This window comes from Eptatretus burgeri, chromosome 3 (assembly GCF_056783735.1).
Source record: "Eptatretus burgeri isolate ZD-2024b chromosome 3, Ebu_testis_v1, whole genome shotgun sequence".
Taxonomy (NCBI): domain Eukaryota; kingdom Metazoa; phylum Chordata; class Myxini; order Myxiniformes; family Myxinidae; genus Eptatretus; species Eptatretus burgeri.
The window spans coordinates 110,584,974-110,612,860 of record NC_140963.1 but is presented as its reverse complement, the minus strand read 5'-3'; the positions used below and the strand labels follow the sequence as shown (position 1 = coordinate 110,612,860).

General features: G+C 43.7%; 3 protein-coding genes and 1 pseudogene across 4 annotated transcripts in view; 3 read left to right on the top strand and 1 right to left on the bottom strand.

Annotated features, from left to right (window-relative positions):
• Nucleotides 1-20,825, top strand: part of LOC147030709 (general transcription factor IIH subunit 4-like) — a 74,218-nt gene extending 53,393 nt beyond the window's left edge. Inside the window, exons 4-5 of one of the 2 annotated variants that reach the window (XR_015056491.1) lie at nt 7,429-7,500; nt 20,387-20,526. Coding sequence is in view for 1 of the 2 variants with exons in the window: in XM_085875074.1 (XP_085731200.1) it covers nt 7,429-7,500; nt 20,387-20,556 (242 nt within the window). In the remaining variant the exon portion in view is untranslated. Of the gene's footprint in view, nt 1-7,428; nt 7,501-20,386 lie in introns of both variants that reach the window. The other variant, XM_085875074.1, reaches the window with a different exon arrangement.
• LOC147030710 (uncharacterized) lies at nt 14,309-18,146 on the top strand (annotated as a pseudogene).
• The window catches only part of LOC147030707 (coiled-coil domain-containing protein 39-like), a 64,875-nt gene continuing 57,361 nt past the window's right edge, over nt 20,374-27,887 (bottom strand). Inside the window, exon 5 of the transcript XR_015056490.1 lies at nt 20,374-20,531. The gene's annotated coding sequence lies outside the window, so the exon portion shown is untranslated. The remainder of the gene's footprint in view (nt 20,532-27,887) is intronic.
• LOC147030706 (cyclin-dependent kinase inhibitor 1-like) overlaps nt 22,879-27,887 on the top strand; it is a 178,432-nt gene continuing 173,423 nt past the window's right edge. The window contains exons 1-2 of the mRNA XM_085875049.1: nt 22,879-23,113; nt 23,786-23,877. The gene's annotated coding sequence lies outside the window, so the exon portion shown is untranslated. The remainder of the gene's footprint in view (nt 23,114-23,785; nt 23,878-27,887) is intronic.

The window sequence follows — 27,887 nt, the reverse complement described above, 5'->3', positions numbered from 1 at the left end:
CTCTCCACCTTGTCAGGGGTAAAGGACTCAGATTCCAGGGACAGTTGGGTGTGACTTGGTAAGGTGGGTAGAAAAAGTGATGGGTTTTGGTCACAAGATTTAGCTGCAAACACCAAGTTTAGGCATTCAGCCTTTTCACGAGTGGTATCAGCAGTGCGGTCATTCGAGGTAAGGGAGGGTTGGAGGGGGAACATACACCAGAAACAGATTTCATTAGATTCCACCAGGATTTTGAGGAGGGAGAGAGGTTTGAAAGTTCAGACTTGAGCTTTGAAAGATGTTGTTTTCTGGCTCTCCTGAGGGAAGATACACACTTGTTCCGAGCTCTATGGAAGGAACTGAGATTACCCTCAGTTGGGTTTGCTCTCCATGAGGAAAAGGCAAGTTGTTTAAGGACAACTGCCTCGCCACAAGCTTCCGTGAACCAAGGGCGGGTGGAAGGGTTGGACAACTGAAGACGAGAGGGGATAAATCTTGCATGAGGGAGAGCAAGTTTCTTTGAAAGAATTCCCAGGATGAGTTTATGTTGGAGAAAGTAGTGATATGAGACCAGTCTATAAGTTTGATGGCTGCTTGGAGACCTTGCCAGTCGGCTTGAGTGAAATGCCAGACTCGACGGCAGTGAGGTGGTTCGCTGATAACAGCCAGAGAGATGTCCACTTTGACAAGGACGTAGTCAGAATAACCGATTGGAGCGGAGGAAGAACAGCAGATATTGTCAGGGAAATTTGTCAAAATCAGATCCAGAAGAGATCGAGTACCATTGGTTGAGATCCGGGTCAGGAAGTTGACAGATTGAGTCAGTCCCAATGAGTCGCAGAAAGCTTTTGCTGAAGTGCCATGACAGGTGAGAGAGGTACCCACACTGAGCCAACTTGCATGATGACAATTGAAGTGTCCACATATGAGGAAGAGAGAGTTTGGATGAGAAGATGGAAGTTTGTCCATGTTTTCGGATAGTGAGGTGTAGATGGAGGCATCACTGTTGGGTAGACGTTACAGTACACATATAAACATGAGGTGGGAGTGGAGGGAAAGCTGTAGCCAGAGCTATTCCTGGGGGTGTGAGGGAGTGAGGGCAGTGCAGGGAGAGTGAGGAATGGAATCTTTGATGAAGAGAGCAACTCCTCCACCAGGACAAGGTTCAGGTCTGTCGTACTGGAGGAGGGAGTAACCAGGGAGAGATATTTGGGAGTCAGACATGTTTTGTGGGAGGAAAGTTTCTGTGAGGCAGATTATGTTTGGTTTGTCAGTGGCAACCTGCATGGAAAGATCTGAAAGGTTTGAGCGAAGGCCCCGGATATTTGAGGTCCACACTGTTAATGAAGAGGGAGGGGAGGAGGCTTTGGGTGCAGTTGGTGGGAGGGGAGGTGAGGGGGAGGGGAGGACAAGGGATGCGGCAGGGGGGCAGGTAAGGAGGGTTGTTGAAGGAGTGTTAGGGATTGCAGAATAGCGAGGGGAGGGAGCCGGATGAGGAGGACAAAAGGCTCTGTGGTGCTGGGGGAGAGAGGGGGAAGAAGGCAGTTGAGGATTTGAGGTGGTGGAGTGAAGAGATGGAGGTGAGAGGGCAGTGGAAGGAGGCAGCTTTGTGGATGAGAGTGGGGGGCAACTTTGAGAAGGATGAGTGAGGGGCTGAATGGTGGGAGAAAGGTGAGGGGGAGTTTTTGAAAGAGGTGAGAGGGAGGCTTGGAGCGAGAAGAGTGGGATGGTTGCTTTGATAGTGAGGGGTGAGAGGGGTGAGTTTGCACAGAAGTTGGAAAAAAAGAATGGTTGATGGAAAGCGAACATTCATAGCAAACTGGGGTTTTTAAAAGTTTTAGGTCAGAGATGTGATAAAATGCATTTCTTGATGGATGCAATGAAGGCAAATTCAGAGAATGGAGAGAAGAAACTCTGTCACAGTTGGATTTTTTTCGGCAAGGTATGAAGGAAAGTTTGAATTGAGAGAAGTCTGTTTAAATAGTGGAAGAGTAGTGCATTATGATACAGTAAAGAGTACCACATGTGCGAAACAGGAAGATGAAGCATCACAAGTGGCCGTTTTTATTATTATTATTATTATTATTGTTATTATTATTATTATTATTATTATTGTTTGAGAGAGTTTTCATCAGATTAGGTCATGAAGTGTTGTAGAAAAAATCGTGAGAAATTGGATCTGTAAACGCATGGGGTGTAACAGATCATGTGGTTCCTGGAGAACAATTGTCTATGAGAGGTGTATAGTCAAAAGTGAAATTATTTATTTTAAATAATGATTGCGTAACATTCGGAAAAGGGAAGGTTGAAGTAAAATCGTGGAAGTGTGTGGTGAATTTGGACGGTAAACACAGTGTGAAGCTGCTGGGTTGATGAAAAGTACCAGGAAGAGAAGAGAGAGAGAGAGAGAGAGAGAGAGAGAGAGAGAGAGAGAGAGAGAGAGAGAGAGAGAGAGAGAGAGAGAGAGAGAGAGAGAGAGAGAGAGAGAGAGAGAGAGATGGTTGTAGGAGGTGGAGAAATCAAAAGGATACAAGGAAGATCACCATTTTTTGATGTATTTTTGAGGAACAGATAAGATTCGGGAACGGAAGGTTGTAGAAAGAAATTGTGAAGGTAATGGCGAGGAGGGTCAGCTCAGTAGAATAAAGATGGTGTGCCGGCAGAAGGAAAAGAAGAAGAGGAAGAAAGATCGAGACTCGTGTGTGTGCAAGGAGAAAGGTTTTTAAATAATTTTTTTGATTTTAAGACAAGAAATAGTGTTTAGTTGGGAGGGATGGGGAACGTTGGGAAAGTGGGGAAGATAGAATTGAAGGTAATGGGGAGAAAATACACATAAAGATGATCGTACACTGAGGGGAGGGATGGGTTGGCCTCAAGCACTTGGAAAGACAAGTTCGACCAAAACTCACAAAATAGCATGATTTTTGAAACAAAACCCAACTGGGAACACACAGTAACTTGTCGGTGAGAAAATAAACAGTAAAAATGACCGGAAACTTAATTTTGAGATCGTCAACAGAGAGCGTTGAAGGAGACCTGCCGATGCTCCAAACCCAGAACCGGCTCCACACCCAGAACCCAGAATGATTGTTAACTCCACTGATGCACGATTGTGTATTAGAGATTATTTTTCAAAAATGTATGCAAAATATACAGTTTGTCAGCAAACGATGGAACTTTCAACTTCTCACTTTCCTTCCATCACTGAGCCCCAGCTCCTGAGCTTGGACTCACCAATCACATTGCCTAAGCTAACGCATGACCTTGCTGGATTGAACTCGGGGCGGGGGAGGGGGGGAAGCGCCTGGAATTGACGGCTTACCAGCAGATTTTTTATTTGCTTTTGGGGACCTTTTGGGCACTGAGTTATTGAATGTCCTGGAATCATCTTTGGGAAATGGAAAACTGCCTCTAAGTTTTAGAAGAGCAGTGGTGTCTCTTCGACCAAAGACTGGAGACTTACGGCAGATGAAGAACTGGTGACCAGTCTCAGTATTATGTACGGACTTCAAAATATTGTCAAAAGTGTTGGCCAGTCGGTTGAAAACGGTAATTGGTGATCCCATCCACTGTGAACAGAACTACTGTATCCCGAAGAGATCAATTTATAATAATATTTTTTCGATCAGAGATTTGCTGGAGTGTGATTCCATGGAAAAATAATTTGGGATAATAGTCCTTGACTGAGAAAAGGCATTTGATAGTGTTGGTCATGTGTTTTTGCATGATGTGTTAAAAGCATGTTGTCTTGGTACCAATTTTCGGGCCTATGTTTCCTTCCTGTACACCAACATATTTGGTATTTTTAAAATTAATAAGGAGCTCATCTCTCCTTCACAATTACACAGAGGGGCGAGATAAGGGTGCCCCGTTTCGGGATTTTTATTCTCCTTGGTTATAGAACCACTTCTAATTCTATTCAGGAAAAATCTTTCAGGAGTAACTGTATCCAGAGGGATTCCTTCAATAGTTGTATCAGCTTTTGCAGATGATGTCGCTGTGGTCATTAAGAATGACAATGATATCTCTGCATTTGTTTACTGTTTAAATCTCTTTTGCTTGTTAACTTCATTGAACTGTAACTGGAGCAAGAGTAAAGCCTTCTGGGTTCCCAGTCTTAAAAACAATCCGCTGGGGACACGGTTATTACCACCGGTGCATTTTCCTTCAAAGTTAAAATGGGTGGAAGCGGGAGTTAAATATCTCTGCGTGTTCCTGGGATGCCTACTCTCTCCTTCAAAATTGGGATGGGATGGTTAAACAAGTTAAGAAAAGATTAGGGCTATGGAAGAGAGCTCTTCCCCACCTTTCCCACAGAGCCTCGGGTTCGAGTTATAAATAATTTGGTTGCCTCATCTTTGTGGCATAAGTTTATGTGTGGCATAAGTCAAATAGGACGATCGGCAAAATCCTCAGAGAAATTATGAAAAGAAAAGTTCTCAACTCGAACTAAAATGGACTTAATAAAAGTTTTTGACAACAAATGACTCTGGGTTTCCTGGGTTAATTGTACAACCGAGTCACAGAGATTTAGCCCCCATTAGCTGAGGAAAAAATATTTTCAGAAATATAGCAGTAAGGACCAATATAGACTGTCGACTCGAGTCCTCCTCGAGGACTCTCCATTGAATGGAGTGGCCAGGTGGAAAAGACTAATGCCGGAAGGACTCTACTCCCATCTGAGCCTATATGGAACTCATTCTATAGGAAGCTGGTTTATAAAAGGACTGGAGACTTGCAGTGGCGACTCGCACATTGGGTTATTCCTTCGAATAAGTTGTTCAGTAATTTTTCTCCCATATCCGGGTGCTGCCCTTTCTGTATTTGTACAGAGGATTTGTTCCATGCATATGTTGACTGTTCATGGCTTGCGCCATTATTATCTTGCCAAAACGAAGTTTTTGCAAGATATGTTAGTCAGCTTGTATGTTTTTTGTTTGTTTGTCTGTAATCGTGCATAAAAAATTCTGCAGAGCACAGTTATCTTTGGAAATTTTTGTAATTTCGCATATCAGAGGCCTATAGAGGTCCCTTTCAGCACATAAAATTTTGAAGGTCAAGGTCAAGGTCACTTTGTCGCAAATCAGGGGAGTCGACGAAACCCTTATTTTTTGAGTAATTTTGATCGGATAGTCTTCAAACTTCATAGGAATATAGTTCATGGTCTGGCGCTCAGCTGATTAGTTTTTGGTGGCGATTGGCCTTGACCTTCATGGTTAGCGCCTCAGGTCAAACATATTTGACCCCAAGGTCAAATTTTCAAGTTTTACGAACCATATTGTGTAGTACCTCAAATTGAACACCTCGATGAGTGCTTTCTCGATATGTCAAGCTTGAGACATTATGACGTCATTTGGTGACGTTATGAGGGCAAACGCATATTTTTCATGGTTACTCTGTGGAACGATTCTCATCGGAATCTCTCGTAGGCAGGTGTTCCTCAAGGAGTCGCTCCTGGTGGATAGCAGCTCTGTTCACCTCAGTGTGACCTTAAAGAAGTCACACGTGGTCACCTTTTCGCAAGATACGGGTCACCCTGCGGGTGACATTGGTTTATTTCAATGGCTGAACCACATGGCAAAAAATTTGCAAATTACCTTCTCACTAAGATTGTTTCTTTTCGGGTGGAAAGAACAAGTAAACTCTTTATTTTTGTTCTTAGTAGTCACAGCAAAAATAGCGATTTATTTATCGAGGAAGGAGAAATTGAAAGGAAAGCCGATTGTGATGTGCAATGTTATGATTCTTTTTCAATGCCTTAATAACAGCAAAACTGAAACGTGAATTTTGTTTTTCTAAAGGTGAAAAGAGTGTTGATGAATTTAAGAAGTCTTGGTTTTATGAGGGGACTTGCAAAGTTCATGAAAACCATTTATTGATATCCCTGTAGTTTTTTTTTTATTGATTTGGAATGTATTATTGAGTTTTGAGTATTTATTGCTTGCATTGAATTGCTGAAAGTTGTAATGTATGGCTACGAAATAGAATCTTTTCACCAACGGCACACATATATGTATGTATGTATATATATATATATATATATATATATATATATATATATATATATATATATATATATATATATATATATATATATATACATATTGTTTTGTGATAAAAACATTCAAAAGTCTGTCTCTCTCGAGACGGCTTAACCTAAGATGGACGGCTGCATGCTAAATCTAAAGGACTTGAAGAAACCTGTCTATTCACTTGTTTGCTGATGTTGGTGGCCACTTCCAGGAAGACGTGCAAGTCCTCAGATAATTCTGCAGCCGCTTTGACTGATGTTTTCGACTGACCATTAAATTGTTTGAAGAGAGGTTCTTTCGCAACCTGAACCTGGCAAGCTGAACACTTTGCAAGTGATTACCATGCAGAAGTAGAGGGAATGTTCTCCAAGCTGTAAGTGGGTTCACTGACCTGGACAACACCGTCATGTGATGTTCACATTATCGATGAAATTTCTAATAGAATCGTCAAAGCCAGCCCAACTTTTCGAAGACCACACAAACGTCTTTGAGGTTAAAAAAGAAAATGAAAAGTATGATGCTGCCTGGTCTTGGAGACCCTCTTGTAGATAGGTCGTGGCAGATTGTAAGATTAATTTCACCAATTGTTTCTCATAGCAGATGGATGAAGGATTATCATTGTATTGAGACAGCATCGGGATGTAAGACTTGGATGGATGTAAGACAGCAAAAAAGATGATATTCCAGCACTCAATATCATCTTTCAAATGGTCAACCAAACCCTTATCCTTTTCCAATCAGCAGCAATGGAAGAAAATTACATCCTTCCTGTCCTTGGGGTGGGCTGACAGGGTAGCTTAGAGTTAGGGATGCACACTCGCCTGCCTCACCTGAGTTTGAATAGCGACCCAGATTTAAACTGTTTCACAGGCACGGTGATTCATCAATGCGTGTGCCATCCCTCGGATGGACGATTTATTTATCATCCATCCCACGATGTCCTTCGCAAAAGGTAGGCGAGATATTGCCAGCACCATGGCAAAATTACAAATTCCTGCCATAACCTACAGGGGGCAGGCACTGCATTAGTGGCAGCATGGTGCCCTTGCAAGAACTGATGTAAACCCACAGCCAAATGCTGCTTACGAATGAACGAATGAGGACATTTGACAAAGGGTGAAGTCATCTGTGACGTGGTTTCGAGGATCTTCCAGAAAGGCCAAAAAAATTATGTAAATTGTCATAATTTCTAATTCCCGAGCAAGGTACAGAAATTGAGGAGTGCAGCATTCTGATGTCCTCAAGTTTTTATAAACATGACACTGCTGATGTTTCTGCCCAAACACTTCTTTCATAAAGAACTCCAACTCCTACATGGTTATGTTTGGATAACGTTCTAAAGTGCTGTTTGATTGAGTTTAGTTTGACTTCCTAAGTCACCCGATCTCCTGAAGTTAGATCTTTCTCTCGTCCCCAGTGCTGCCCCCAACCATCACCGACCAGCTCTGCCTCTGGGAGATGAAACGTGATCGACTTTCTTTCACCGAAGGTAAAATTGCTTCCGAGTCACCATGATGACTTGTGCACAACATAAATACGGACCTATCAGACTTTTGCCAATTGATTACTTGGATTCTTTTTCACTCATGCCACGCTATCATTTTTTGGGATGTTTTCTTGTGAATGACTAATTTAAAGGCCTTTTAAATATGTTTTTTTTTTAAATGATCTTTTGCACATGTACAATTACTTGTTCTTTCTAACCTTTTTATTCTTCAATCCCCAATGGCATGTCTGAAAATGAGTTATATTTTCAGTCATGAATATGTCCCTCGTTATCTCTGCCACCGAAGGTGGACGGAGATTATGTTTTCACCCGTTTGTTTGTCGATGAGCACGATATCTGAAAATGTGAGGGATTGTCTCGGACGGAGCGTGGTGTTCAGGTTGGGTTTGCAACAAGGACCAATTAATTTGATTGTGGTGAAGATCCGGTTCCGTATACGAGAACGCTTTTATTTTCCAAGTGATATTTCACCATTGAGCGATGGGGCCAAAAATGATAGAAAGCTTGATATTTCAAAATGTTCTCGATGGATTCGGATGAAACTTGGTGGACAGGTTGGATAGGTGACATGGCCGAATTGATTCGATTTTGGTTAAGGACTGGATGCAGACATGCACTCTACTGAGTGCCATTCAAGTTTGCTGCTGCTGTTCCTACCCAAAAAGTGATGCAGAAAATGTTTTGAGGGGCCCCCTTGGAGCACGTAAAGGAAATGCAAAGGTTTGGTTCCAGATGTTGTCATAAGCAGCGAACAAAGCATTACCGACCAGAACATTCACTTCCTGGAAGTAATATTATCGATGATAAGTTGTATATTTGTTTTGTTTATACTTCTCACGCCATTACGAGCATAAGGCTGCTAAGGCAGTTCCACTCACTCTGCGTTACAATCTTTGATGGTCGTTACTGATGCTGGATACCGCACTGCGTGTGCGGGAATTTGTAATTTGTTAATGGTGCCTGTGATAACTCGCCTCCTCTTCATGGACGACGCCCTGGAATCATTAGCATCCACCAACTCGTGACGGTAGATGATGGGACCCACAGTTTAACATCCATCCGAGAGACGGCACACACATCGATTAATCACGCTGCCTGTAAGACACTGGGATGGATGACAGTTTATAGCTGTAATTTAAATAGCCATTGGCATGTAATGGCATGTAATAGCCATTCAACATCTGTAATTTAAACAGTTACAGCTTTGCACTTAATACACACTTGTCTCTTGTTGGTAGAGGCTAAATACATGTAGGCTGGCCATCATGTTCATCTTCGCCATTAGCAGCAAGGCTTGGTGTATTCAGGAAGAATGTTTTAGCTAACCTTTGCTGTTTAGTATGCTTCATATTAGAATGGTACTGCCATTCAACAATCCAGTAAACACAATCAAATAAAGGAAGGAACACATCCTTTTTGTAACGTGGAAGAAATAGAATACGCCGGTTCCTTCTCGAGGCAAAACTGGCATCACGGAGGAGGCATGTACTCGGACAGTTGGACTTGTGCTGCGTATATGAGTGGCCCGAGTCATCTGCTCGGCTGACCAATCGTTATGAGAGCATTAGAATGATATACAGGGTGGGGCAGAGAAACGGTCGATTTTAAAAAGTCAAAAATTAAATAAACATTTTGTATTTGCCAAATTACAAATATGCCATTTATTTCTTGAAGATCATATCCTCGAGGTGATGTGCGTCTCTGCACAGGCATTCCTCGAGTCATCCACGCATGTTTCCAATGATGCGACTTAGATCCCCAAAGAAGTTCCTGCAATTTTTTGATGAAGTCTTTCTTTCAGCTCTTCAATATTGTGTGGGTGATGAGCATACACTTTCCTTTTTAAGTGCCCCCATAAAAAAGTCACATTCTGGCAGGTCTGGAGACCTTGGAGGCCAAGTAATGTCACTATTCCTGGAGATGATGTGGTTATGAAAAATAGGCGTACGGCAGCCATTGACAATCTGGCGGTATGAGACGTCACGCCATATTGTTGAAGCCAACTGGCCTCATTAACTTGAGGAAACCTAGTAGCAAGTTGATTAGTCAAAAAAGTTGCGATCATGTTGGCATAGCGGATATCGGTTTTTATAATCTCCCGTTTCTCTGCCCCACCCTGCATATGAGGCTAATGGTGTCTGTCTGTCTGTCTGTCTGTCTCTTGAGCTCTTCCTGTCCTTTAGAGGCACACTTTGTGATGGATGCAATATCCTGGCTAAAGCACCACTCCAGCAGTTGAATGTTGGATTGATAATTGAACCCGGACGACACCGCAAGTTGGATATTTCTTTTTAAACTCCAGTTAAAACAGCCAGCAATGCCATGTTCAGTGGATGGACATAACTATCAGCTGAAGGGAGATTTTTCTTTTTTTCTTTTCTTCCTTTTTTTTGTATACCTTGTCAAGGCTCGTATGAGTGCTAACACACAACGCACAGCAAGGGGGGCATGGGACAAGAGGGGGGAAGTGGGAAGGACAAAACTGTGGGGAAAGAGACATTAGGAGATCTGTGGAAGGGAGAGGGATGAGGTGTACAAGATGGACATTACAGGGAATTTGAAGGAGGTGGGTTTGGGGTTTATTAATGGGGGGGGTAGAAAAGATTGAGGTTTTGGATGGGGGATGATAAGAGGTGGTGGTGAACAACTGTTTTGAGGCCTGGAGGGAAGAATGAGATTGAACAGAGTGAGGGAGTTTATTCCAAAGGTGGGAAAAAAGAGGAATGAAAGAGTGGAGTTGAGCAGTGATTCGTGATTTTGGTAGTTCGACCAGAAGGGGGTTGTTGGTGGACCTTGAGCCCCCTGTGGAAATATGGTGGGGACAAATCGTAGAGAGAGCATGGGGGCGAGACCGGAGAGGAGACTGTAGAAGACAGGAAGACCACAGACCTGCCAGCGGTGAAAGAGTGAGAGGCCCAAAGACTCAGCCTCATCGTGGGAGATGCCAATGATCCGAAATGCCTTAGTTTCCATAACATGAAGCCGAGAAAGGTGAGGGGCAAGAGCACGTCTTGAGGAGAGAGCAGTACTCCATCAGGCTGCGGACGAAAGCTTTTTATGTGGTCAGGAGTTCAGGTGGGCCGAGGAAGGACTTTGCATGATGGAGGATTCCCAGTCGGCAACTGGCTCTGGAGGCCAGTTTGGAAATGTGGCTTTCCCAGGAAAGATTATGGCAGATAGTGAGACCCAGAAGCTTGAAAGAAGGGACTTCTTCCAGAGGATTGTTGAGAAAGTAGATGGGAGGGGGGGGGGGAGGTGGTCCAAACAGTTCTTTCAGAGACATAGTGAGAGTGAGAGTGAGAGTGTGAGATTTGTCTGGATTAAAAAGACATGCTCCATGTGTTGAACCAGTTTGTGATTTTACCCAGATCTGCAGAGAGCGAAGAAGCTGTGGCTTGCCAGTCTGAGGGATGACAGATGGTACGGCAGAGGGTGGAGTCATCAGCAAAGAGATAAAGAGGATTTTCCAGAGAGTCGGAAGGAGAATGAAAAAAAAAAAACCTTTTGCATTCAAATTCAAGAGATCATTGATGAAAACCAGAAAAAGAACAGGGCCCAGAATGCTGCCTTGAGGAACTCCAGCCTGGAGGGGATGAGAGAACTCCATTTAGGGCCACACGTTGATTGCGACAGGAGAAGAAGTCTGCTAGCCATGAGTGGAGATGGCCTTGGATACCAGAGGAAGAGAGTTTGGTGAGCAGGACAGGGTGCCAGACTGTGTCAAAAGCACGTGATATGTCTCGGGATATGGCTCTGATTTCATGTCCAGCATTGAGGACCTCCATCCATTGTTTGGAGAGCAGAAGCAGCATATCCAGGGAAGAGTGACCTTGTCTGAAACCAAATTTATGATCGGAAATCGAGCCACTGGAGAAGAGGAAGGATTTAATGTCTGAAGCGATGATGGATTCCATAACCTTGCTGATGATTGGGAGAAGACTGATTGGTCTGTCGTTGCAGGGATCTGTTTTTGCACCTTTTTTGCAGGGCAGTAATGTTTGCTCATTTCCAAGCAGATGGCAGATGACCTTGAGCAAATGAGAGGGTGAATAGAACAGAGAGAGGGTGAGCAAAAGCAGAGAGCAGGTTTTTAGGACACGTGAGCTGATGCCATCTGGACCGGTTGCAGAATCTGAGTCGGGGTTTGACAGCAAGCTCTCCACCTTGTCAGGAGAAAAGGACACAGAGTCCAGGGACAGTTGGGTGCGACTGGGTGAGGTGGGTGGAGAAAGTGATGGGTTTTGGACACAATATTTTGATGCAAACACCGAATTTCAGTATTCAGCCTTTTCATGTGCGATACCAGCAGTGCGGCCATTTGAGGGGAGGGAGTGGTTGGAGGGGCAACATTCACCAAAAATAGATTTGATTAGACGCCACCAGGATTTTGAGGAGGGAGAGAGGTTTGAAAGTTCAGACTTGAGATGAGAAAGATGTTGTTTTCTGGCTCTCCTGAGGGAAGATACACACTTGTTCCGAGCATAATGGAAGGAACTGAGATTACCCTCAGTTGTGTTTGCTTTCCATGAGGCAAAGTCAAGTTGTTTCAGGCCAACTGCCTCGCCACAACCTTCAATGAACCATGGGCGGGAGGAAGGGTAGGACAACTGAAGACGAGAGGGGATAAATCTGTGCATGAGGGAGAGCAAGTTTATTTGAAAGAATTTCCAAGATGAGTTTATGTTGGAGAAAGTAGCAATTCAGACGAGATGCTCTGACTTTAATGTCTTTTAAAATGTTTCAGTACTCTCATCTTCATCAGACTTCTCATCTTCATCAGTATGGTAATCACAGTATATATATACGTATTTTTGCATTCAAAAGTTAGAAGCAGGGAATCATAATATTTGGGGTAACTCTCATAATGTATGACAGTTATATCGAGTATCTTTTGGAACAACAATCGTCATGAGGAAGTCAGTAGACTTTCGATGTTGGGATGGTATGGACATTCCATTGGTTTAATTCAGCACAAATCCATCCATCCATTGGGACCATACTCTGTCCAGTGCCTTGGCAGCACCAGTGCTGTCTCTGAGGCTATTGGGCACAATCCTGGATGGGTTGGCCACTCCGACACAGGATACTCGGATGGCTCAATCATCCCAGCAAGCTGGTAATCATTTTGCTGACCTTGGAAAGATGACATCCATATATTCCTTTTTTTTTATAGTTTTCCACATGGCACATACCACAAAAAGGGGCCTTTTCTATGCCCCTGGTATTTTCCCCAAGAATATCATGGGTGATTAAGGTTGTGGTCAAGTTTCATCAAAATTGTGGATGTGGTTTTGGAGAAGAAAGCAAATACCTATTTGGGGGGTGACCCCTTTCCCTCCCCTCCCCCCCCCCTGCTTGGAGTTTTCAGTCCCTGTGTTGAAGGAGAAACCATTCCATATAAAGGGAGGGGTGCTTCGTGTTTCCCTTGATTGCTGCAGGAGTCTCTGCTTCCAAAAACACCGCCATTGCATACTTGTACTGCAGAAGAACAACTCAAGCGAAAAGCTAATGAACAAAACCTGTCAAAAAAACAAAAACTTTGGCACTGAGTTGGAATTTCATTCGAGAGCCTTTAATTAGACGTATTGTCCGATGTATATTCCAAGTTTCAGCTCGTTTCAATGAATAGCTTTTGAGATACAAGCAACGACACATTTCAGACGGACGGATGGACAGACACCAAAGTGAATTTCGAGCTTTTTCGTTAACTCAAGAATGAGGACATGGACGTTGCTGAAATTTGGAACATATTACCTCGACGTACAAAGGATTTAGTTCTGAAATTTGCAGCCCATTTCGTCCAGTATAAGCCGAGAAATGAATTTTCAGTCCCTGTGTTTAAGTTGCATACAGATAGTTGAGGAGGAAGATAGGGGTCCCATGCACCCCCATGATACATTTTTTTTAACCTGCATTTTTACAATCCCTGAGGTGCGTGGGAACAGAATTTCCTTTGTTCCCATTCCAAAAAATGTCCCAAGTGGGTCGTTTCGCCTTTTTTTTGTCCGCCATCTTAGATTTCTTGGGACGGAAAAGTCAAGGGAAGGGGTAATATTAAGGACCTTTTTGCATTGAAAGAAATTGGTTCCAGGTACAAATTAGGTATCATTGGGAAGGGTATGACCTGCACTATCAAAAGAACCCATCAATTATTCAATTAGGGCATCGATGACATCATCAGGGGTCAAACTGTCACATTAAAGGGCCACTAAGTCAAATTTCACGCCCATCCTCTTTGTCATCCACCCTGCACCTAAGTGGATGAATCTTTTGGATTCTACTTTGCTTGAAGGAAAGTGTATATGTTTCGGCAGTTTTAAAAATTCTAAAACAAATTATTTAACTTCAGTACAACATCATTTACCCTTTCCACAAAAACACCGAAAATATTGAGAAAATGCGGTTCTGTATTGAGTTTACTGTGTGAGTGTGTCCTTCGCATGCGAATGATTAATTTCACTGTTTATTTATAGTTTATGGCTATGGTTATTAACATTTTTTGTTCCAGGTGAGGCCATTGTAACGACCTTAACGCTTTCGTGGTGGTGTTAAATTTCGTCAACTGACAGTGTTGTCTTTTTTTTGTTACAGGACGTGCAGACAACTGTGATTTTGATTAATGTTTTAGTGGTTGTATCGAATATCTGCTGGCATGCATACCTGCTTGGAGCTGTAGTTTATTGGTGGTGGATAATTTTCTTTTTTTCAGGTAACACCTATTTAATTATGGATTCGTGCTCCAGTGGTGGTAGTGCACACTTAGTTGTCGTTAACTGGTGGTGGTGGCTTCATGCCAAAGGCAAAGAAACGCCGAACTGATCATGGTTGCAATTTAGAGTAACTGCAGATGCCTCCTCCTGTATGTATTTTACATGTGAGTGGCATACAGCATGGTGAATTTATACCACTACACAATATAAGGGGTCCTCCCCAGGAAAAGCTTGAGATGTTACATAATCTTCGTGAGAAATGGCTCCTTAAGTCTCATGATTCACCCGCTCGTATGGAAGCTGTGTGTAGGTTAATTCCAGACAATCTTGATGGGCTGGACCTAGATATCACAGTCTATCACCGGGGCTGCTATCAAGCCTTTACCAAACATCAGGATCGTTTGAAATGTGTCGTACCAGACGATGAACCATCAACAATTCGATCCCCTCGTAAACCATCGACCTCTTCCAAGAACATTTTTCCACCAGAATGTATTTTCTGTGAAATGCTTGAGACGAATGTTTCCGGAAGGACTGAGCGTTGTGTCCAGTTTGCATCTTTCAAGGGAAAGGAAGCAGCTTGGACTCGTATTGAATCCCAAGCCCTAGAAATAGGAGACAATCGTTTACATTGCAAGGTGGCAGGCAAAGATTAGTTTGCAAGAGAGGCTCATTTCCATAAATCCTGTCATAGTTCATTCAAACTGAGACATGTGAATTATTTACGTGATCAAGCCAACATAAGTATTGAAAACAAGCAAGATGAAAAGCTTGAAGCTCATCAAAGCTCATTTAATGTAGTTCTGGATTTTATACGTGAGAGGGTAATTGTTCAGAAGGAGGTCGTGCAACTTGGAACACTCCGCCACCTATACGTCCAAGAACTTGAACGCTGTGGATTTCCAAATCCAGTGTTCAGAAGTGATAAGCTGAAGACCCGACTTCAAAGACACGAAATCAATGAGTGCATTGCTTTCACAAAAGTGTTTCCTGGGGACAGGGGATGCATAACCGACAACCTGGTGTACAGCACAAGCATATCTTTTGCGGAAGCAGTTACTTCTGCATATAGGCTTGGTTCCAAAGACAAGTTTGAGGATGTTGCCTTGCACTTGCACAGTGTTCTTCAGGGGATGTTCAACGAGTAAACACCACTTCCTTGGCCTCCTAGAGCTGATGAGCTGGATGCCAGGGCATCAGAAGAATACCTCCCAACAGACCTGGTGAAGTTCCTGTCGACTCTTATCCTGGATGAAGCAGATGTGGAAAAGTCTGAAAAGAGCCGACGTCTGGTGCTTTCAGTAGCTCAGGTGAGTTTTAACCACCTTTGCTTTCAACATCTTTGGGACAATATCGCTCGTCCTCCAAATTGTATCTGGTTTTAGTGCTTTCTATCATGAAAATGTAAATTATTTTCTCTCTAAGATCCACTGGCTTCTTTTCCAGGACATCTGCTGTGCTGTGACGAACGGAGAGTGGAAGTTACCCAAACACATCCTCCTTTGCAGCACCATACGCCACCAATATCAAAGCAAGCAGCTAACCAATATACTTCACAGATTGGGTCACTGTGAGTCCTATGACCTTGGCTTGGAAGTTGAGACAGCACTGGCGGAAGCCATCGGCGATGTTTCCTGTTCTCTCACTCCCCAAATTGCTACTGGTGAAGACAACGAAGTTTTTCATGTTGAGTGGGACAACTTAAACAAAATAACCACAAATGTCCATGGTTCAAACGTGGTGAACAGCACTGGAGGGATCATGATACAGGAGGTGAAACCAAACACTGACTTTGCCGACAAAGATAGAACCCTCCCACTCAAACAGCGGAATAAGACTCGTTGTTTTGAAGTTGGAACCCCACCAACATTGCCCCCTTTTCATATGTATGGTCGAGTTGGGCCCAAGTTTCCAACAGGGGCAAAGTTCAGTCCACCCATCGAAAACGATAAGTTGTACTCAGAGTGCATCCAAGAGTACCGTTTGTGGTGACTTATGCGAAAATGGTCACTGGCAGTAAAGAAACACAACTCGTCCCTGGATTTGGTGGCTTCATCTCAGCTACTGGCAAAAAACCATCTCGAAAGTCGACCATTGACTATTTCAACCCTATCAATCAGCCGTTCACTGAATATTCCGTAATCAGGGAGTTGTTGAAGCATTCGGAAGATGCTACGCTGGAGGTTGGCCAGAAGTATGTTCTTAGCACTGATGTGGATTTTTTAAACCCACTTTGTTGTGATCGTTGTCCTCCTGAAGGATTCTAACTGGCCGATTGTGGAATCCTATTTGACTTCAGGCAGAGTTTAATGTTTGTCCGATTTGGTGATAAAATCCTACATAAAACCCTATCGACACTGATAAAACTGATGTTCACACAAGTCCTTCCTTGTGAAACAATTTATTTTCTAATTATACACCATACACTTCTCACCCTTGTACAATGAACTTTAGAATCCCCATTGATTGCAATATTATTTGGTTCTATTTCATTTATTCTTACTTCAATGAACAGTTAGATGAACCCGATTCAATTCACTTCCACATTACATTCGAGAGTTTTATTCGAATTTGGTACTTGGTCAGTTCCAAGGAGCACAAGCCACTGAGATACTATACTTTCTCAGGAACTTGCACTGAAACAATTTTACATTTCAAAGCATTTTATACTTTCATGAGAGAGTGGTTGGGGCTATTCAACCCAGACTGTAGACGTGTCCTTTCGACGAAAAGCCACTTCGTACATTTCTAAGCAAAGGTTCGTTTGTTATCAGCTCGGTCACTCTGCTCCAGAACAACACATTTCTTAACATTTAGGGCAAAAGTCTTTTGGCCAAAAATGACAGCCAAATCAACTTGCAGCATAAAAGTTACATTTCTCAAACTCCATCTGTTACAATTTAGAATACATTAATATAAATTTTTCCCCCACAGCACTTTTGACCTTGGAGGTTGCATGAAAGCACTCCCCCTCATTTGGAAGTTTCCAGAAGAATACAAGAATACTTTTACCATAACAAAAAGGCAGAGAAAACAAATATGTGTCAAACTGCAATTTCACAGGAAACTTATTACAAAAATTCCTTTTTTTCAATATTTTCGGTGTTTTTGTGGAAAGGGTAAATGATGTTGTACTGAAGTTAAATAATTTGTTTTAGAATTTTAAAAATTGCCTATACATGCACACTTTCCTTCAAGCAAAGTAGAATCCAAAAGATTCATCCACTGAGGTGCAGGGTGGATGACAAAGAGGATGGGCGTGAAATTTGACTTAGTGGCCCTTTAACGTGACCTTTTGACCCCTGATGACGTCATCGATGCCCTAATTGAATAATTGACAGGTTCTTGTGAGAGTGCAGGGCATACCCTTTCTAATGATACCTAATTTGTACCTGTAACTAATTTCTTTCTATGCGAAAAGGTCCTTTATATTACCCCTTCCCCTTACTTTTGCATCCCAAGAAATCCAAGATGGCGGACAAAAAAAAAAACGGCTAAACGACCCACATGGGACATTTTTTTGGAATGGGAACAAAGGAAATTCTGTTCCCACGCACCTCAGGGATTGTAAAAATGAAGGTTAAAAAAATCTATCATGGGGGTGCATGGGACCCCTATCTTCCTAGTGGACGAAGAGAAACCGTCTCATATAAAGGGGGGGTGGCGCTGGTGGGGGAGTGCTTTGCACCTCCCTTAATAGGGAAATCAAGGGCCAAAAGGGGTGGGTGGGACTATGACTGTCAATCAGCCTGAAGGGGGTGGGGCCGCTACACATTTGTATGGGTGTGGTTAATGGTGGAATATTACATCCAGTCCGACAACAGAAAACTATTTTCAAGTCTGTCTACTTCATTTGTGACCATTGTTCAGTGTTCACATCTTTGTGTTCTTCAGTTCATGTTCAACTGGCAGTTTTAATGATGACATTTCATCATGCAATCAAAATAAAATTATCCAGAATGTAAATACTTTTTTTTTCTTCAAAAGTACAGAAACTAGAAATAAACATTTTTTTTTAATGTAAAAGGATGTAGGGATGTGACTCCAGAATGTGTGTAAACAAGGTAGGGATGGTGACGAGAAATTATCACGTGGAGCCATCTATCCATATTTGTTTGAATAATGGTTGTGCCTGTAAATGACCCTGTACATCTCTGTCGATTTGGGTTATTGTGTTATTATTTCACTGGTCGATTCGTACGCGGAAACAATCAACACAATCATTGTTAATGGATGCAGGAATGGACAGGCAACAACAATTATTCAAAGAAAAATATCGGGATGGTTTCACATGATTTCTTGTGACCATCCTTTCCTTGTTTACATGTTTTAGCAAACCATCCCAACAGCCTTTAAAATTACAAAATTGTTTTTAATCTCCACCACTGAAGGAAAAAAGAGGTTATGTTTTCACACCTTTCTGTTGGGTAGTCGATCTAGTCAAAAAAAAAAAAATCTCAAATTTTTTTTAGTGAGATTTTTTTTTTTCTACCCTAATTATATCAGTATTTCCATCGATATGTCTGTCTGTCCCTCTGTTTGGTCCAGTGCTCCGTTAATGCAATGGTGATTTTGATGAAACTTGGTTGGTAGGTTCATACCTGACCTAGTTGTGTGCAAATGAGAACCGTTGCTATGGACACCACCGTTGCCTCGCAACGGGACTTTGAAATTTTTGAAAAAGCATAAAAAAATAATTTTTTCGAAAATCAAAAATTGGGCCACGAGCGATTGTGTGGAGTACATTCAGCCATATTGTCAAAAATTTCCAGCCGGATCCTATGAAAACTGTTGGAGAAGATAGACTTTGAATGAACCCTGGTCGAAAACAATAAAAAAACGAAGTTCGTTATATCTCGGAGACGAAGAGTCAGATATACATGAAACTGGTATGGTAGGTTCATCGAATGTCCGAGTTATGTGTGAGAAAGAACCGTTGCTATGGACCCTTCCGTTGCCGAGCAACGGCTGAAAAACCTCAATGTGGGGGTATTTTAACAAAAAAACAATCTGCAGCATTAACCCTTGAATCTAGAATCATGAATTTTCTTGTGCTTAATCCTCAGGTCATTCCCCATCGAACGGGCCCATTGCGTCAGGTTATATTGGGTAGTCGACTACCCATGTCCGCCTACCGGCTTGTCTGTCTGTCTGATTGTGTGCAGGAAATCTCAAAAAGTTGTGGACATGTTGGGTGTGTGACAAGGATAAATTGATTCAACTCTGGTGAAGATCCGAATCCAGATTAGGATACAATAATTAAGGAGCCTGGTGTTGGCGCAGTGGTTTGGGCAGCGGCTTGGGATCCAAAAGGTCCTGAGTTCAATCCCCGTTGGCCACTGAATTAATACACCAGGGGGTTGACTCAGCCTGTCATCCTTCCGAGGTCGGCGAACTGAGTACCAGTTTACTGGGCCGGTGTATACCCCGGTTAAAATAGGTGTACCATATCCCTGTGTTGTAAGAGGCGACCAGGGTTGCGTCAGGAAGGGCATCCGGCGTAAAACATGTGCCAAATCACTATGCGGATCATATGGATAATCTGCTGTGGCGACCCCGAAAGGGACCAGCCGAAAGAAGAAGAAGAAGATTAGGATACAATAATTATTTAATTTTTTTTAAAAGTGATTCTTCACCATTGAGAGATAGGGCCAAAAACGATATAGTACTGTATTGCATGATATTTCAAAAATGTATGAGGCCCAATATGTTCTCGTGGATCAGCCATTACGTGGTGGAGGTATGCGCTTCACCGAGTACCCTTCCAGTTATTACTTGTAATTGTATATAATTTGATTCATATTTGGTTGACTTCTATACATTTTTGAACTGCTGGACAAAATGAGTTGAAAACTGGTGGTTGTCCCATACTTAGGGTGTGCACGGGAATGTTTTAGGCAGTAAAATAAATCTTCGGGAAGGGAAGGTCCCCATTTCTCTCTGTGTAAATATGGATCAAATCGCGTTGCCTGGTCGAAGCCAGTGTTACGAGTGAAACGAAAATACACCATTGACGTCATCGTCGTAAGTGGAACTAACCCCTCTCTAAGGATAGCTTCTTTGCTCGTGTCGTAAAGATATGCCGGGAAACATATCAATATCCTGCTTTATTACTGTACAATAAGTTATCTGACAATGTAATGTTCTCTTTTTTCCAGGCGTGCTCTCCAACCAGTTCCTTTCCCAGTCCGATTACGATGTTCTGCATGAACAAGCCATGGACCGTGGTGTTCTGATGTGGGAGAACTCCACGCGGCGCGTCCTCGTAGTCACGCCCGACGGCCATGCTGATCTCAAGCGCTTCTGGAAAAGGCAGAAAAACAACTGATGGGAGAGGAAAGAATAATATAACATTGAATGAATGAAAAATTTAATTGCATCCCCTTTTTCATTCATCTTCCCTTCAACCCACTTGTCCATCTTTTATTTTCACTTCTCTTGTTACTTTGTATAAAACGAATAAAAATGACTGTTTACAATTAATATTTTGATCAGTCCTCATTTTTATGAATGACAAAACTTTACAAATAAGACGAGAGGATTAATATAACGCTCAAGTTTTGTGACGTAATTGACGAGGGTAGTTCAAGGTTGACGTGGGGGGTTCGGACGAGAAAAATGAAGTACCAGGATGTTGAAACCTCATCTACTTGTCAAGGTATTCCCCTGACACACGAACACACTTGTCCCATCGATGTGGTAATCCCTTGATGCCATCTACATCGAATCCTTTGGGACGGGTACACAGCCATTTCAGCACGCGTGCTTTGATGTCTTCTCGATCGGTAAACTTGGTGCCCCCCAGATGTTCTTTGAGTGGTCCGAAGAGATGAAAATCACTGGGTGACAAATCCGGACTGCATGGGGGATGACTAAGGACTTCCCAACCCATCTCCACGAGAGTTTCAGGGTTCCCGTTGGCCGTATAAGGACGAGCATTGTCATGCAGTAAAGTCACTCCCTGAGACGGTGTACCTGGTCAGAGTCTGCATATTTCTCGTCTCACTTCATTGCGTAACAAGTCCATGTGGTGCTGCACGCTGATGGTTTCACCACGTTCAAGAAATACCACGTGAATTAAACCGTTCAAGTACCAAAACACCATCGCCATCAACTTTCTGGCCGATGGCCGAACCCTAACTTTATTTTCTGGTGGGGAACAAGACCTCCCGTCCTCCCCGGTGCCTCGCTTTGGCTCTGGCACCAAATGATGGACTCAGGTGTCATCGCGCGTCACAACCCTTTTGAGAAAATCATCTCCCTCCCTGCGGTAGCGTTCCAGGAGCTCGGTCGCATTGGCCACCCGAGTTGCCTTCTGCTCAAACGTCAGGTGCTTCGGTTCCCACGTCGCAGTCACCTTGTGAAGTTTCAATTGGCAATTCATGATTGTTGCTGCACTTCCAATGCTGACGTCCAATTCTTCGGCAATTTCACGGATAGTAAGTAATCCGACGATTATCCGAGACCAAGCGTTTGGCACGTTTAACGTTTGCTCGGGTCACGGCAGTTGGTCGCTTGTAAGAGGGCTCAAGGTCGCTCACCATTTCACAACCACCTTTAAACTCACTGCACCACTTAAACACGCAACTCCGGGAAAGACGTGAATCACCGAATTGTTCACACAGTCTCATGTTAATTTCAGCTGCTTTGATGTTCTCCTTCACGAGGAACTTGATGACGCACCTCTGTTCCGAAGCGCACATGCTCACGTCGGCATCCATCTTGATTTTGGCCAAAATGCTTTTGACGAAGGGGATGTCCTTTCCGTTGACGACTACACCACCATGGCCGCTGAAAAGGGCGAATCGAACGTCTTCACTCGTGCTGGGGTCGTCGAGGCCGACGCGCCGGTAATAGTTGGATTGCGCGAAATAAACTGCAGTAAACGGCGTCCTTCACTTTTTTAATTACCGAACTTCTCTTCTGTGAAGCAAAACATTGATGGAATCTGTTTGAAATGAAAGCGAGAGAAGAACCTTCAGAGTGTAGGCTTTATTCCATTTGATTGAAGCCGCTTCTACGGGCACATCAGGGGATACAGGTGCAGCTAGGAGTACATAAGCAGCAATGTATACATGTGCAATTGATCACCGCAAAATAAATCAGCATAAGCACGGAGTCCGATATACTCTCAATTCTCACCATTCAACGAGCACCAAGTGAACCGCCGCCGTAAATGACAATGCCCCTGGGACAATCACCCCGTCCGTGCGGAGACTTGGCTTTATCTATCCCGTGTGCGCGTCGCGCGACATGTGATCACGCGTCACGTCCTTCAATTCACCACACTGTTCTTTTCAGAGCGTTAAGTTTGATTCGGTTTTTGGCGCCATGACGGTATACATTGCAGTAGTGATCAGTATAAAATGCACTTGTGATGCAGTTTTTACACGAAGGATGACGACAGTCCTTTCGAACGCAGGCACCTTGAGTTGAGTGAAAGGCCCTTTATAAATATGTAACTCGTACGCCTGGGCAAACAATCGGTTAATATTTAATATTTCATCGAGATTTACATTATTTGATCGCTGATCCCGAATCCAGGCCGAAGTAACCGGAAATTGCGTATACAGTTGTGAACAACTGTCGTCACCTTCCATCCCTCCTCACCTTCCACCCCCCCATCGTCCACCCCTCCGATCTACCCCTCCCCCCAATCCCCTTTCTCTCTCTCTCGATGTTAAAATCCTCTTCTCTGCTCCCTCTCTCCATCTGTAGATCTCTGTGTGGTTACTCAGACGGTGCTGATCCTGAGGGTCCTTCTGTCCTTCTCTCTCTCCTCGCCCTGCTCTGTAGCCCGGGTGGTTTTCTTTTGGACATCCTCGGCCCCAAGCAGCCCGTCCTGAAGGTCACTCGACGATCCGCGTTCCTCCACGTCCTCACAGGTTTGTGTTTCCTGAATGGCCTTTCCCACAATCTCGTTTATCCCACCAAAGTATTTTTGTTTTGGATTCAAAGTCTTGGCTCGTGGAGGTAAAGTGAGGTAAAATGGCGATGTACAGGGTGACGAGGCAGTGATGCTTTCGCTGGTACAAACGAGGCACGGGATGAGGGGAGGAAACTATAACCTGCAATTAAGAGGGTCGTTTTGCATTGGTAGGATTAATGGGGATATAAAAATACATGGAATGTGGAGGGGGGGTGGGGGTAATGTAAAATGTTCTTGAAGTCCTTGAGACAAGAGTGACATTGAACAACCTCAAGAAGGCAGTCTCGCAGATGGTAGAAAAGAGGAGCAAAAAAGAAATGGGGTGTATGCCAGATTTTATTTATTTATTATTATTATTTAAACAATGAGGGAGGGTCGGGAGGGAGACTGGAAGGATGTGTTTCTCCTGGAGGAGCTGGCGATGGTCCGAGGGCTGAGAGAGAGCAGAGGGAGCTAAATCGGAGAGGCCACCCATCGACCTGCCTGCGATGCGACACTTTAATCGTGTCTTAAACTTCGATTCTTATTTTGTGATCTCCAAATTTGGTGTTTTGTTTTATTCTCAGGTTAATTCACGTGTTCTTTGTTTTTTCGAAATACCCTCTTTTACACCCATTTCCATCCTCAGTCGTTCACTGTGCCACAGCCGTGGGCTTCTGTTACTGGACCTCAGATCTGTACACGCTTCAGGTCCAGCGCAAGATGCATCGTGGCAGCCAAGTTAGTGTTTCCTAATGGTTCCTTATTCTTCCGCTTGTTTTACGAACCTTTTGTTCAGTTTGGGGGTTGAAGTGGTGAAGTAAGTGACAAATCAGGTCAGGTATGGGATCATGCATCGGAGCAGCGCATCACGACATCCACTTTCCGCCGGTACTCCAGGAGCCTCCGTTTGGCTATTCTCCAGGCAGATGCCTCGCCCATCCCCATCTCTTATGTGATTACATGTCCCTGCTGGTTAATGAAATACAGTGTGTTGGCTATTTATATGTTTTGTATACATTGTTGAGGCTCGTGGGAGAGCAAGTCCACCAAACGGATCAGCATGTCACAAAAACAGGACGCAAAACATGCATACATGGAGTGGACAAGATGGACACAGAAGGAAACTCGAATTAGTGAAAATGTTACATGGAATGGTCGAAAAGAGGAATTTATTAAACGTTGCCTGTGAAAAATATACTGAATTGGAAGGGCACTCGGTGGAGCGCATACCTCCGCCCTGTAATGCCTGATCCAGGAGAACATATTGGGCCCAATACATTTTTGAGATATCATCCTATATGTCAGTTTAGCCCTATCTCTCAATGGTGAAGAATCATTTTTAAAATTCTCGTATCCAGATCCAGATCTTCACCAAAATCTAATCAATTGGTTATGGTCACACACCCAACATGTCCACCAAGTTTCATCCAAATCCGTCCACAACTCTGAGATATCGTGCTATATATTGTTTTTGGCCCTATCTCTCTCAATGGTGAAGAATCACTTTAAAAATTCTCGTAGTCTGATCCGGATCCGGATCTTCACCAAAATCTAATCAGTTCGTCCTTGTTACACACCCAACCTGTCCACAAAATTTCATCTGGATCCGTCCATAACTTTTTAGATATCCTGCACACAAACAAAGAAAACAAACAGGCAGAAAGGGGTGAAAACATAACTTCCTTCACCTTTGGTGGCGGAGGTACAAATAACTATTACAGTGCAGTATAAAAGTATTATTACTGATGAATTATGCAAAACAATAACACATACCTGTATGGTGAAACATAAACGAGTGTTTTGAAGTTGATGGACGACCTGAAGTGTCAACTTCCATTTTCTCAGACTCATCGGGTTCTTCGTCATGTCGAACTCGAGGCTTTTTTTGAACCATTTCCTTATGGCAGATTGCTGCATTGTTTCTTGCCTCTTCCTCATGAAATGTTCTTGTTTGAGGTGTACCTGCATCACTTCCTGGGTGCCATAAGCTTTCTGCCTTGAAGCAAACTTCACAAACGTGTCAAGACCTTTACCGGGAAGCGTGTTCCTTCACCGATAAGCTTGCTATCGCTTGCCTTGCCATCCGTTCCTTATCAATCCTTTCGTTGGAGCGCTTGCTTGAGTGCTTAAGCCACTTGGCGATTATCATCACTTGCTTGCATCACCATACTGGAAATTTTATTGGATCGTAATCTGCAGACTTTTGTTCTGCTGATATCAAGCTTGAAACAAGCCAGACAGCCATCAGAAAAGGCACATTGATCAGTCATTCCAATCTGATCATAAAAATACTTTGCCTTCTCAAGTAGCATCGGTCCTGAGATTGGTGCTCTCTCCAAACACTTAGGAGTAAACCATTTGTCCAGAACTTTATCTAGCTGCTCCATCTTTGGCTTGTGTGAAGTATGGCGCTTGTTGTCAGCTTTGTCTGTCTCTGATTTGGTGTAAGCTTCCAGTAACTTGTCCTTCTGGGCCTTGATGTCGGAGATGGTTGCCGATCCGACATTGTACTCTCGCATCAATGCATTTCTATTGTCTCCATTCTCTAGTCTACTCATGTCCATTTTCTGGTTGAATGCGAGAACAATCCTCTTTCTCTTCCCATCACTATTGCTTGACGGGGTAACAGAAGCCACGATGTTTTGGAAGCCAAACCATAACTTCTCGCCGAGTTTTCACTCGTGTGTTCTACCCAACATTTGAGATCCTGTGATTGTTCGTTGGTCACAGAGAGCCCAATGCATCATGGCAACAATTAGGACATGGATTTGTTCCCTTGTTTTTGGTACGTTGAACCTTGACTCAGAAAACTTCACCGGAGGGTTTTCAAAGCAAATAAGTGAATGCCTGCCGTTTTGTGAAGCCAAAAGATTTTTGTGGCACCTCCAATGGTGTGGATTTACGATGGATGGACGCGGCTTTTGAAACATGAGGCTGTGACGAAAGGTCATTGTGAGAAAAAGCTTCATTTTCACAGCTGAGGCCAGGTTGACTCTGTATCGCGTGTTTTACCTCTGACACTGAATGTGGGTGGAGGTTGTGTTTTCACCTCTGTCTGTCTGTCTGTGAATAGGATATGTCAAAAAATTGTGGACGGATTCAGACAAAATTTGGTTGAAGAGGTTGGGTGTGTGACACGGATTAAATGATGAGATTTTGGTGAAGATCCGGATCCGGCTACTGGAATTTTAAAGTGATTCTTCACCATTGAGAGATAGTGTTGTGGAAATGGGCCCTTAGTGGGTTATTAAATATAGGATTATCCCAGATCTCCCCTTAAATGCATGTTTAGCCAGGTTGTTTGGTAATCGGACGTTACATGTGTGTCGGGAGGTGTAGCAGGCTGTCCAGTGTTCATACAGTGGTGGTGTACCGAGAGGCGCCTTCTTTTTCCTTCTCCCCTCCCAACCAGCCCCCACCCAGCGCCCTGACAGTCAGTCGACAAGGCGTGCCGGTGGCCCATTGGCGGAGAGCTGCTGCAAATTCGAATGATGGACCAATCACGTGTCCCCGGGGGTGGTCCAAAAAAGCCTGCCCCGAAAGGCAAGAGAAACTGCTTTTTCCGGTCTGCGATCTGCTTCAAGAGGAGTGACTTGACGAGCGGTTCCTCCTTGGCCATGGATCCAGCGTGCAGGTCCTCCCCAGGTTCATCCTGAGTCCAGCCACGGGGCCTCTGACTGTCCTTGCTCCCTGCGTGGCTGGACCACATCTTTTCATCCTGTCGATCAGCCTGCGGAGCCCAACGCCCAGATTTGGCCTAATCTGGTGTACAGGCCAGGCCTGGATTCGCATACTGGACCTTGTGAAGAACCAGCTGGAACACACCATCGATCTTTCGCTCTTGTGCCGTCGACCTCACAGGGGCTGGACGCACTGAGGCTGTGTGCATGAGCGGTGCCGATAGGAGTACGTCGCCGCCATTTTGCCACGCTGCATGCTCGAGCTGGGCGCTCAAATCTGGCGACGTCGGCTTGCACGAGCCGCATTTGTGCCTTCCACACCTTTCCTCTCGTCCATGAGGCACCACCAAGTACCCCGTGTCTTGTATGCATGTTGTCCAGGCCTCAGGCTTATTTTGTTAGGGCTCCCCTGCGAAACCCGTATCCGTAGCTCCCTAGATAAGGACGGGTTATAGATGAATTATAACGTTATTGTGAATGCTTTGCTTGTGCCGTGTTCCCTGATGTTTCCGCATTAAATCTGGCTTATTCATACGAAATTTGCCGCCTTGAATTTATTCGTGTCACGCTGAAGAACAATCGTTCGATTTGTATTTAAAACCAAACTGGCTACGGATTGCGGCATATTTCGCTCGGTCTCTGATCAAACCCAGTCCATAGCCGCGGGGTATATCCCCAACTGGCAAGGCACAGGGGTACTTTGGATATCGTGATCTTAGGCGCGTGACCCGAGACCTGTGCTGAACTAGCCGGCGATATAACCCGTGAGACGGCGGTGCTGTTAAGTGCCGTCGAATCTAGTACAATTGGGCCAAAAACGATATATAGCACAATATCTCAAAAAGTTGTGGATGGATTCGGATGAAACTTGGTGAACGGGTTGGGTGTGTGACGAGGAGAAATAGATTCGATTTTTGGGAAGATCTGTATTCAGATATGAGAATGTATTATTTTTAATTTTTTTTAGGTGGTGAAATCTGAGCTGCCCATTTCCACCTCATAAAGCTGAGTTTTGCAAACCGGTTCGTCGGGTTCTCCACTCGGTGTAGTTTTATTATGCAGAGATGT